Source organism: Carcharodon carcharias, chromosome 21, assembly GCF_017639515.1.
Source record: "Carcharodon carcharias isolate sCarCar2 chromosome 21, sCarCar2.pri, whole genome shotgun sequence".
Taxonomy (NCBI): domain Eukaryota; kingdom Metazoa; phylum Chordata; class Chondrichthyes; order Lamniformes; family Lamnidae; genus Carcharodon; species Carcharodon carcharias.
Window position 1 is genome coordinate 27,137,023 of NC_054487.1, and position 12,704 is coordinate 27,149,726.

The 12,704-nt window shown below is 42.8% G+C and overlaps 1 protein-coding gene across 1 annotated transcript in view; it reads right to left on the reverse strand.

Annotated features, from left to right (window-relative positions):
• cacna1c (calcium channel, voltage-dependent, L type, alpha 1C subunit) overlaps nt 1–12,704 on the reverse strand; it is a 1,373,114-nt gene that overhangs the window by 586,253 nt on the left and 774,157 nt on the right. The window contains exon 10 of the mRNA XM_041215565.1: nt 6,076–6,166. Within this exon, the coding sequence (XP_041071499.1) occupies nt 6,076–6,166 (91 nt within the window). The remainder of the gene's footprint in view (nt 1–6,075; nt 6,167–12,704) is intronic.

Below are 12,704 nucleotides of genomic sequence, written 5' to 3' on the forward strand. Positions count from 1 at the left end.
TATAAATTTCATCACATTTTTACTTCTCTTTAGCTCTGAGAAAGAGTCATTTGGACTCAAAATGTTAACCCTATTTTTCTCTCCACAGATGCTGTTAGACCTGCTGGGTTTTTCAGCATTTTCTGCTTTTCTTTCAGATTTCCAACATCCATAGTGTTTTGCTATTAACTAATACCAGGGTTGACAGCCAAAGATTACCAAAACATCTGGGACAGAGAGCAATCCTATAAGCAGCTTGTTGCCTTCAACAAAAGGAATCACACAAGACACCTGCCACATTAACACAAGGATACCAGAGTCTGGATTAAGAACCTTGATAAAGAGGGCACCATTGTCTGGAGAGATGATAACCAGCCATGATTATACCTTGTCAGTACTCTGGAGGGTACAGTCAGGAGGAACAGGAGGAACCTTCTCCTCATCCCTTGAGGTGATCCTCTCACTATACATTGGAGAGAAATTGAAGATGACAGCCAAACACCAGAATGACCACATCTGAAACAACCTCCTATTTATCAAGGTTTACCCAGTACAACAGTCTACCACTCCTCTAACTGTTGTAAATACAAGATCTAGAAGAATTATAAAGCTTCCAGACTGCCTGAACCTGTAAGCACACACTCTTGAGGATTTGGGGCGGCGGGGTGGGGGGGTGCGCGGTGGTGGAGAAGGCTTAGTAAAAGTAATGTAAATATGTTGGGTAAACAGGAATGCATTGTAAATACATTGGATAAACATTTGGGGGAGGTGTAGTATAAGGGTCTGGCATAGAAAGGGTTAACATGGGACTGGGTACAGTACTGCCCACACTGTGATGTACAGGAACATGTGATCCGAGTCTAGGGGAAAGTCTTGTATGGAAAACAGACTTGTGTAGAGACAAGCATGAAGGCAGCTCCTAGCTTAGACCTTATACTGTACAAGTGTACATAGTTATGAGTAGCTAATAAACACTTACTGTTAAACTGTACAAGACTCAGAACCTCTTTGTGGGGCCTACCGAATTACACATCTTACAATAAAGTTTGGATTCAATTTAAGTTCTCTCGCCTACATCACTGGTGGAAACCAGTGTGGAGAGGTTGTTAAAATTGAGCAGGGGGTTTACCCACTCTTTTATTACCCCAATTTAACCAACAGCCATTGTGGTCCTCTTTAAATATGAAGATTGGGCTCTGATGATGTAATAGGGCCCAATCAGCCAATTTAGGCTGAAGCCTGAGAGGGAGAGCAGAGATGAATTCCCCACTGGCAATATTTGCCAGGAACAGTGGCGACCTCTTGGCCTCCTGATTTTAACAGCTAGGCAGTTGCTTCCTGCTGATCTCTCGGCTGCTTTGGTCATGTGGTATGTTGATGAAGCACAGCCATTAAATTTGACCGGGCCTGCCTACTGCTACTACCAGCCACTCGTACACTTTGGTGTGTACCCACCTGGGAGTAAAAATTGATTCTGTTCATTAAAAAGATACCAAGCCATCACATCAATCTGTCAAATCATTTTAAAGCTTGATTAATTAGTAAAATGGTATCGAAGGATTGTGTTTCCCAATCCTACAACTAAAGCTATTGATCACCTAGTCATAGGATGAAAACTTTCATTTCCTTAGGCTGGCCTGCAATTAAAACAAGGGCAACAAGCGACAAAAGTTCAATGTAAAAACCTAGTCCATCAGTAGTCCCTGTTGAATTATTTTAATATTGTGGGGGAGGAAAAGTGATGGTTAAGTAAGGAACATTTAATCTAAGCTAAACAGCAAGGTTGCATGATATATTAATTACAGATAATTCTAAAAGGTTAGTACAGGGAATTTGAGTAGTTGAAGCTATAGATGTATGATTAAAAATCAATCTTAAAACATCTACTGCAGAAAAAATTCACATGGTAAAATCTCCCATCAGAGATATAAATTGAATCTGTGTTACTGAAACTGAAGGCGAAATCTTATTGAGGCAGCAGTGGTCTTGCCTGCTGGCTGGAAAGCTGCATGAGACCCATACTATCTCTTTTTTGCCAAACCGCAAGCCAATCAGGCAGTGGTGAGGCCAGCGGTGGACCTTCCCCTGGAATCAAGACCCCTGGGGTAGAGGACTTACCTAGCAAGTGCTGCTGGCCAATCAGAGGCTGGCAGCTCTTACACTCAGCAGCGCCACTGGGGAGACCATGGCTACACAGGATTTCCAGGATCACGAAGTGACCCAGGCTGCAAATAAGTAATGTGGGAAATGGGGGAAGGGGCAGGGTTCATGGGGTAGGGGTCATGGGGAGAGGGGTGCAGGGGGCTTCAGCAGCCAGGGCAAGGGGGTGGCTCTCAGCGGGCCCCCCCCTTTCCAATGTCTTTGATTGAAGGGCCATCCTCCCCATCCGCCTCCCAGAGTTGAGAAGCTGGCTGCACGATTTTAGCTGCTAAGCATGCTGCATAGCAGCTGGGTTAATGGAAAGAGGCCCTTAAGTGGTCATTAATTGGCCACTTGAGGGCTTTAATTAGGGTCAGGGAGGGAAGCCTGACCATGGGCCTTCAAGCCCTGAACTTAATTCTGGCAGAGGTGGGAATGTGGCAGCATTCAGGTACACCACCATCCCACCTAATTAAATGCCCTTCTCACTTCCAAGCTCACCATCAGAGAGAGCAGGAGATTCCATCCCCAGATTCTAATGGGCACAACTCCCTGGCATAAAATTACCTTGATTTGTTACAAGATGAAAAACATCTTGTATGACTGGGATAAAATTGTGTTACTATTATCACTGTGTTAACTTGAGCTACAATTGGATTCCTGGCCCTTGCTTAACATGTAGTCAATAGGAATTAGGGGGAAAGCTCTCCTCTGGTTGGAGTCATACTGAGAGAACCGTGTGTGAGAATGGAAAGTAAGAAAGCAACGCTCGAGTTCCAGTAATAGATCAGGTGATGAGTCCCGGTTGAGGAAACGTTCACATAGGGTGGAAGGGGGCTCAGATCGGGTATACAGGAGATCGAACAGCAGTAGCCCGGAAAGACTTCAAGAGGCAAGTAGAGATTGCAGTCTGACTGGACGATACAATGGAAGGGAGAATGTAGCGCTATCCCAACAAAATAATTAAAACAGAACTCCTCATGACTGAGACATTTTTGTAGCTGCCAACAAATTAGGTGATAAAGCCATATGGGAGGCTAAACAGAAGCAGTTAGAAAGTTAGACTGAGTTTTGCATGTATTCAAAGTTTCCGGGTAGGGGTCAGCCAGCATTATCATTTAGATGGATCGACAGAGAATAGGTCCAACCAGATGCAGCTTACAAGGCCAAAGTTAGGTTAGCAGCCCAGGTTTTGAAGAATGCTTAGGAGATTAAGAGGTCAGAGTGGACTTGCCCACAGCAGGAAAGGTAATTTTAAAAATAATTTGGCCCTTTTAGTAATGTTTTCTTGGGAATGTAAGTCAATACAGATAAAACCTGCATTTTTGCAGGAGAACTTCCTCCAGAGGGAAGTGTTTCTCCAATATAAGGAGGCCCCAGATGTAGAAGGAAAATTTTGGAAGTTAAATAAGTGTGCCTATGGTTTGAACGATGCTTCCAGAGTATGGTACTTTTCAGTTAGGTCAGGTTTGTTAAAGTTGGTTTGTCTCCAACTGAAGGCATGCCCCACCATGTTTTATTAGTACTATGGCAGAAAACTCACGGGCATCTTTATGATGCATGTTGTTGACTTCTTATGGGGTGGTACTGGTGAGTTCAAAAATATGTTATTGACAGGAATCGAACAGAATTTAAGATTGGGAATCAGACTCTGGGTCCTTTAAATATATTTGTTAGGAGGTAAGGCAGTATAGGTCTGATGTTACTTTACACCAACAATCTTACTCAGCAAGTGTTCATTCAATCATGCTAGATCCTGACAAAAAGATGCTGATGCTTCCAAAGCTTAGTCAGAGCAGCTACAAAACCTAGTTGGACATATGAATTGGCTGGGCACACACACATAAGGCCGGATGCAAGGTTTGATATCTTAGAACTAAGTACTGTAATGAGACAACAAAGATCAAGGAAATTTAATGGAAAAACAAACATTTTTTAAAAATTAAAGATGGAGAAATGTGTATTGAAATTTACATCTTTGGGAGTCCTCAAGAATATCAAATTGATTATCTTTAGTGATGCCTCTCATGCAAATCTTAGTGATAGGTTTTTAAGTGCAGCCAGTTTTACAATATTTCGTATGGGAGAAAGTGGGAAATGTTGCACCTTGGCTTGGGAAGCCAAGAAAATAAGGAGATAGTAATAAGTACTCTGGCTGCTGAAACTCTTAAACTTGTTGAGGCAGTTGACATGGCATTCCTTTTATCAAAGATATTAGGGGAAAATCTATATCAAGGAGATGCTGAAGAAATGTAACCTATTGAATGTTATACAGACAATGGTTCCCTCTGGGATAATGTGCACCCCATAAAATATGTGCACGAGAAGATATTAAGGGCTGGATTTTTAGGTCATTGGGTGGGCACAGCGGGAGGGCTTGGGAGCGGCTGGGAAATGGGCCGCTGCCTGCGATCAGCCCCCGACCGCAATTTCACACTGGCTGGCCATTAACTGACAGCTAGCCAGCGTAAAGGCATGCTGAAAAGTTCAATGCTGCCAGACCGGGGGGGCAAGAAGAGGGCGAGCGGTCACTGCGGGTGTGGGGGAGCACGCAAAGAAAGCTCCTTGAAGGCAGAGAGTTGCCTCAGGGAGTTGAGCAATTTTAAAAACAAAAATAAAGATTATGAAATTCTGAAAAAAATGTCCCCACATAGGACTCACTCACCTGAACATATAGATAATAAAAATTCTGTCAAAACATTTTTATTTTTAAAAATTAATCTCGGAAACCTCATCTTGCCTGCGTATGAGGTTTCCTTAAAAATCCAAAGGCCACTTGATGGATTTGCCCACCTGCCAAACGTAAGGTTGGTCGGGCAGTAAAAAATCACTTTTAATTAATACATTAATGGCCTTAATAAGTCTCTTAATTGTTGGCAGGAGTTCTGCCAACTCGAGTGCATGCCCACCAACTGGAATATTGTGCAAGTGTGCGATGTCGTCAGGATACTCATCTGACGACATCTCGTGCTATTTTACACTCAGGCATATCGAGCCCGTGCCCACATGCCGAGCAAAAAATCCTGTCCAAAAGTTGATATTAGGAGTTTGCAATCAATGTTGGAGAAAAAAGAAATCTCCAACCTTAAATGTGTAGTCTTAGAAGAAGGATACCTCATGATGTAAGTCTTGGGAGTGTAAGGTTTATTTTTATTTGTTCAATTTTTAAAACATTTTGTCTGTAAATATGTACTTGCTAATATTTTTTAAGAAGGGAATCCATTGATGTTGCAAATGCAGTGACAATTGAGTGCATGCTCTTGTTGTGATTAGGAGCAGCTGATTCTAATTGGGGAAATGTTAGGGCACATAAAGAACCATTTTCCACCTACGCGGGGGAACAATGTGGAAGGGAAAAGTAGTCTGCACTTACGTTATACTGAGTTTTGTGACTAAACCAATGAAGAAGATAGGCTGGCTCCAGCTTCTTCTTTTGCCTCTGGGTTCAGTTTATTAAACCTCGCTGTAACTTTAAAATGGTCTATTCTCATCTGAGGTTTGCTGGATACTGCAGTCAAACTTGAATATCCTGGCAATGAACAACTGTTTCAGCCAAACTACTTAAATAACATCCACCACCTTAAACATTCACTCCCTCCACCACTGACACACAGTGTGTACCATTTATAAGATGCACTTCACCTTCTATACTTGCGGCCTCTACCACCTAGAAGGGCTGCATATGCATGGGAATACCACCATCTGCAATTGCAAGTTCTCCTCCAAGCCACAAATCATCCTGACTTGGAACTATATTGTCATTCCTTTACTGTTGTTGGCTCCAAATCCTGGAAACCCCTTCCTTACAGCACTGTGGGTTCACATACACCACATGGACTGCAACAATTCAAGAAGGCAGCTCACCATCATCTTCTCAAGGGCAATTAAGAGTGGTTAATAAATACTGGCCTAGCCAGCGATACCCACTACCTGTGAAAGAATTTAAAGAAGACTTACCCAAGTCTAGCGCAGCAGTTCAAATCTTCTAATTCTGCACCAGCCACATTCTCATGGTTCACAGACTCAGTTTCACTAGTGGGCATGCTCACTATAGAAATCAATACATGAAAAAGAAGCAAAAACAAGAAATTCAAAAAGATTAATGCACAAGTATTAATTCATCAGAAAAATAATCAAAATCAATACATCTATTGATGCATGACCAAATGCTGAGTGGCACTTGTATTTGAATTATTGAATGCCCCTTTACAGATCACAAAATAGTTAATAATCATCAAGATAATCAGATGTGCTGAGGAATTTTATTTTATAAAAAAGAATTGCTTCCAAATGGAACAATAATTTCACCAATGTTCAAGCTAAAAATATTAACAAAGTACAAGCTATGAGTCGGTTGAGTAAGTGACAGACTGAAATCTAATTGATGGGTTCAGCAGGTGTATAATTAGAATGGTGAGAACTATTACAATAAAATAATCTCATTGACAGGTTCAGATGATATTTTTAGTGTGTTAACACCTGTATTAAAATAACCAATTGAGACATGTCATGTGAGGTTGTTAAGCAATTTGCCCATTATTACTGCTAACATTATGTTTTAGCCTATGTTTTATTTGCTAACACTATTATAAGTATAGTTAACTATGTACCTTCAGCCTATCAAATTTTAGTGAAAAACAATGTTGGAACTAGGAGTCAACAAAATTCTGGGTTCAGTTTATTAAATCTCGCTGTAACTTAAAAATGGTCTATTCTCATCTGAGGTTTGCTGGATACTGCAGTCAAACTTGAATATCCTGGCAATGAACAACTGTTTCAGCCAAACTACTTAAATATTGTATGTTTGCAGTTTCAAATTTTGTTTTTAAGGAGAGGGATTAAACCAAATGATTAGTCCTAGGCCATGGACCAAGTCTCAAAACAAAGCATTCTACAGCCCACCTCCTTGGAAGTATTTCAAATTCGCACCATTATTACTTTAGAGACTACTTGTTACAAAAATCTACGTTCCCATCTTCCAAAAATGAGCATTTTGTAGAAAATATTGTTATAAAATTCATAAATCACATGAAAACCAAGACTGATGATATAATTGTGAGTTCTTTATATGACCAATCACAAATGATGTATCTGTGAGTTCGACATAATCAGTCAAACAGGATTTCTGTGCTACAAAGTAATCAAAAAGCAAAAAAATGTTGGAAATCTGAAATAAAAACATAATCTGCTGGAAATACTCAGTAGGTGAGGCAGCATCTGTGGAGAGAGAAACAAAGTTAATGGGTATAATTTTCCACTCAGCATGTGGGCGCATGCCCAGCACACTTGAGCGTGAAATTGCACATGATGACGTTGGGCGAGCATCCTGACGTGATCGTGTACTTGCGCGATATTTCGGTTGGTGCAGGGATGCGAGAGTTGACAGTGCACCAGCCAACAATTAAGAGGCCTATTAAGGCCATTAAAGTAGCAATTGACAGCGATTTTTTGCTGCCCGTTCAAGGGCAGGATGAGGTTTCCGTGATTAATTAAAAGAAAGATTAAAATGTTTTGAAAAAATGTTCATCTTCCATACGTTGAGATGTCTCATTCTGACACATGGACATTTCTTCCTGATTTTACATTCTGTTTTTATTGATTTTAAACTCATCAGCTCTCTGAGGCAGCTCTCTGCCTTCAAGGAGCTTTCCGTCTGTGCTCCCCTGCGCCTGTGCTGATATCAGCGCTCGCTCTCCTCCTGCCCCAACCCGGTAGCACTAAGCCTTTCTGTGCGCTTTTCACACTGGCTGGCCATTAATTGGCCAGCCAGTGTGAAATCATGGTCCGGGGCCGAACGCGGTCAGTGGTCCGTTCCCTGGCCGCTCCCAGGCTCGCTGGTCGCAGCAGCCCGCCAACTCGAAATTTCTGCCCAATATTTCAGGCCTAGCCTTTTCTATTTCTTGAGCCAAAACAATGGCTTGCTGTATGTACATTGTTGTTTAGGAGCCAAAGAGAATATTATTCACTTTTCAGGCTGTAGCTAGACTGCACTGGTGTTCTCTGGCAGGATGAGGTTTCCAACATTATTTTTTTTTTAAATGAAAATGTTTTGACATAATTTTTATGTTTCAGTTCATGTGAGTGAGTCCTATGTGGGAACATTTTTTCCCAACTTTTAAATTCTTTTGTTTTTAATATTTTTCAGCTCCCTGAGGCAGCTCCTGGCCGCACCCAGGCTGCCTGACAGTCCGAAAATCCTGCCATCATCAACCTGGATTAGAAGGGTTGGAGGCTCATACCAAAATACTTGGCTTTGGCAATGTTTGTCAAGCATGTGACTGGCTCAACATAATCAATTGGGCTTCAAAATGGTTTAGGGCACTGCTCTCCAAACTCTTAGGTGTTAGAGTATGTCACAGCACTGGCTAAGCTTTAGATTCAATGAGGTGAGCAGTACATCCCACCCAATATGAAGCCCAATATACACATAGCGCTGGTCTTAGATAACAACGACTTTACAGAGGGAGATATTGTCAGGAAAGAGCAAAACTCACAATACAAAAGTCATAATAATTCAAAGCTATGCGCCAGTTTGAACAAAGCAGCGGAAGCACTTGCCCTGAAGAAAACTAAAAAACCATCCCTATAGCCACTCCCCACAATAGTGATTTGTATAGCGGAGGACAGAGGACATTTGGTAAGGGAGTACAATTAGAGCGTGAAAATCATATGCAGATCCAAGAAGATTGGGTAATGGATACTTCCTCAGCAAGTTACCAGAAATGTATGATGATATGTTGTCTGGAGGCAACATTTTCCCCCGTTGAGGGGGAAGTGCAGGAGCAGGCACGGGTGCCCGGGCTTCCAATCGACACCTGCAGTAGCACCGCATGACGTCCGCCAGGTAGTGCTATGCACTCCCTGTGCAGACGGGGGGTATTCCTTCAGTCGGGAGTGCGCTCTTTCGTGCATGTGCGAGGAAGAGTGCACAGATCTCTCTGAGGCAAAGCGCCGCTTCAGGGAGATTGGCTCACATTTTAAACTTTAAATAAAGCTGAGAAAAAAATGCCCCTGCCATGTCCCCTCATGTGACTCTGTCACATGAGTTGGGACATGTCCATAACTTTTATTTTAAAATATTGTGAGATTCTTAAATCCTCATGAAACCTCATCCTGCCCATAGATGAGATTTCATGCTTTTCAGAAGCCCGCCAGTGCTCCGGGCCTGCCCGCCAACCTTAAGGATGCATGGGCAGGTCCACTAATGACTTCAACTACTTTGTTAATGGCCTTAATAGACCTTTGACAGGTCGGCTGCATGCCTGCAGACCTGAGAATGAATAACACGGGGTGACATTGGGACGCCTGCTCGACGTCACCCCGTGTCATTTTACACTTTGACGAGCGGGCCCCGCCCCTGCACGCTGACCAGAAAGTTCTGCCCCCTGATTCAGAGAACTTCAGTTCTACAGAAGTCAAACACTGGCTACCTTCCAGTCATTGATACCAGCCCTACTGAGATCAGTATGATTAACACAATCTTACAATGAAGTTTTGAATTGCAGACAAACTGAATCTGGATAAGTTTGTCTTAGTAATAACGGACCAGGGAATTTATGTGTCTGCCCAGAGGATAGGTTGGAGGAATGCCCTCTTAATGCAGAGATTTATTCTTTGCAAGGGGGAGTTTCACACTGCAATTGCATTGCTAACTTCCATTGGGAAAAGATTTGCAGATGCTGCTCTTCAGAAAATTGTCATTGAATCTGAATTGGTTATGGCAAGTTCTATCAATGGTGCCGTAAGTGGCCATCATAACAACTGGAGTGTCAGAGCTCATAAGATTTGAGGGGGAAGTAGTGGCATAGTGGTAATGCCATTGGATGAGTAATCCAGAGGCCCAGGATCCTATCTCAGGATTCAAATCCTATCACGTCAGCGGGTCGAATTTAAATTCAGTTAATAAATCTGGATAATGGTGACCATCAAAATGTTGTGGGTTGTCATCGAAAGCCTGTCTAGTTTACTAAAGCCCTTTAGGGAGCAAATCTGCCACCCTTGCCTGGTCAGACCTACATGTGACTCCATACTCACAGCAATATGGTTGACTGTGAAATAGCCTAGCAAAGCCTACAAAAAGGATTGAAGGGAAATGCAGCATCAACCCAGGCACCTGAAGCTACAATGGCAAACCTCACCTTGTTGACCCTGAAAAGGAGGATTATGCCAAAATTGGGAGAGCTGTCCCATAGAATGGTCAAGCAACAGCCTGACATAATCATACGCACGGAATCCTACCTTACAATATCCTAGACACAACAATCACCATCACCATCACCGCTGACAGGACCGACCCACCAGAGGTGGAGGCAAAGTGTAATACAGTTAGGAGACAGTTGGCCTGGGAGTTCTCAACATTGACTCTGGACCCTATGAAGTCTCATGGCACCAGGTCATGCATGGGCAAAGAAACCTCCTGCTGATTGCACCTACCATCCACTCTCAGCTGATGAATCAGTATTCCTCCATGTTGAACACCACTTGGAGGAATCACTGGGGGTGGCTAGGGCACAGAATGTAGTCTGGGTGGGGACTTCAATGTTGATTACCAGGAGTGGCTTGGTAGCAGCACTACTGACCGAGCTGGCCCGGTCCTAAAGGACTTGCTGCTAGACTGGGTCTGTTACAGGTCGTGAGGGAATCAACAATGGGAAAAACCTAATTGACCCCCACCCTCACCAAACTACATGCCACGGATGCATCTATCCATGACAGTATTGGTAGGAGTGACCACCGCACAATCCTTGTGGAGACAAAGTCCCACCTTTACACTGAGGATACCCTCCAATGTATTGTGTGGCACTACCATTGTGCTAAATGGGATAGATTTCAAACAGATCTAGCAACTCAAAACTGGGCATTCATGAGGCACTGTGGGCCATCAGCAGCAGCAGAATTGTATACAACCACAATCTGTAAGCTCATGGCCAAGCATATCCTCCTCTTTACCATTACCATCAAATGTGGGGAAGCTGTTCCAGTACAGCTACAACACTGGCATCTACCCAACAATGTGGAAAATTGGCCAGGTATGTTCTGTCCAGAAAAAGCCAGATAAATCTAACCTGGCCAATTACTGCTCCATCAGTCTTCTCTCAATCAGCAAAGCAATGGAAGATGTCATCAACAGCACTATCAAGTGGCACTTACTCAGCAGTAACCTGCTCACTGATGCTCAGTTTGTGTTCCACCAAGGCCACTCAGCTTCTGACCTCATTACAGCCTAGGTCCAAACATGGATAAAAGAGCTGAAGTCAAGAGGTGAGGTGAGAATGACTTCCCTTGACATCAAGGCAGCCTTTGACTAAGTATGGCATCAAGTAGCCCTAGCAAAACTGAAGTCAATGGGGATCAGGGGAAAACCCTCAACTGGTTAAGAGTCACACCTAACACAAAAGAGATGGTTGTGGTTGAAGGTCAATCATCAGTCCCAGGACATCACTGCAATGTCCTAGGCCCAACCAGCTTCAGCTGATTCATCAATGACCATTTCTCCACTGTAAGGTCAGAAGTGGGTATGTTGCTATGATTGCACAATGTCCAATACTATTTGCAATTCCTCAGATACTGAAACAGACCGTGTCCATATGCAGCATGACACAGGCAACATTCAGGCTTGAGCAGATAAGTGACAAGTAATATTCATGCCACACTAGTACCAGGAAATGACCATCTCCAACAAGAGAGAATCTAACCATCTCCTAATGACATTCAAGGCATTATCATTACTGAATACTCCACTATCAACAGGCTAGGGCTTACCATTTACCAAAAACTGAACTAGACCAGCCATTTAAATACTGTAGCTACAAGAGCAGGTCAGAGGCTGGGAATTCTGAGGCGCGTAACTGACTTCCTGACTCCCCCAAGTCTGTCTTCCATCTACATGGCACAAGTCAGGAGTGTGATGGAATACACTTTGCTGCTGCTGTTGAGGAGGGTTTCAACTAGATTGGCAGTGTGATAGGAACCTGAGGGGGAGCTCAGATTGGAGGGAAGCAAAACTGGTAACAGGAAGTAGAAAAGCAGCAAGTGAAAATAGAAAACAGGAGAAGGAAAGGCAAGCATCAAATAGAATCAGAATGCAGAATAATGTTCAAAAGACAGAATTAAAGGCACTGAATCTGAATTTGCACAGCATTCGCAACAAGGTTAACGATTTGAAGGCACAAATTGAGGTAAATGGGTAAGATTTAATTGCAATTACAGATATGTGGCTACAGGGTGACTAAGGTTGGGAAATGAATATCCAAGGATATCCATCATTTAGGAAGGATCCACAAAAAGGAAAAGAGATGGGGTAGCGCTCTTAATAAGGGACGGGATCAGTGCATTAGTTCTTAGGTTGAATGATCAAGATGTAGAATTGGTTTGGGTGGAGCTAAGAAACAGGAAGGGGCAGCAAACATTGGTGGGAGTTGTTTATGGGCCACCAAAACGTAATAGTAATGTTGGGCACAGTATAAATTAAGAAATTAGAGGTACATGTAGTATAGGTAATATAGTAATAATGGGTGACTTCAATTTACATATAGACTGGGTAAAACTAATCTGCACTAAAGCGGTGGAGGATGACTTCCTGAAGT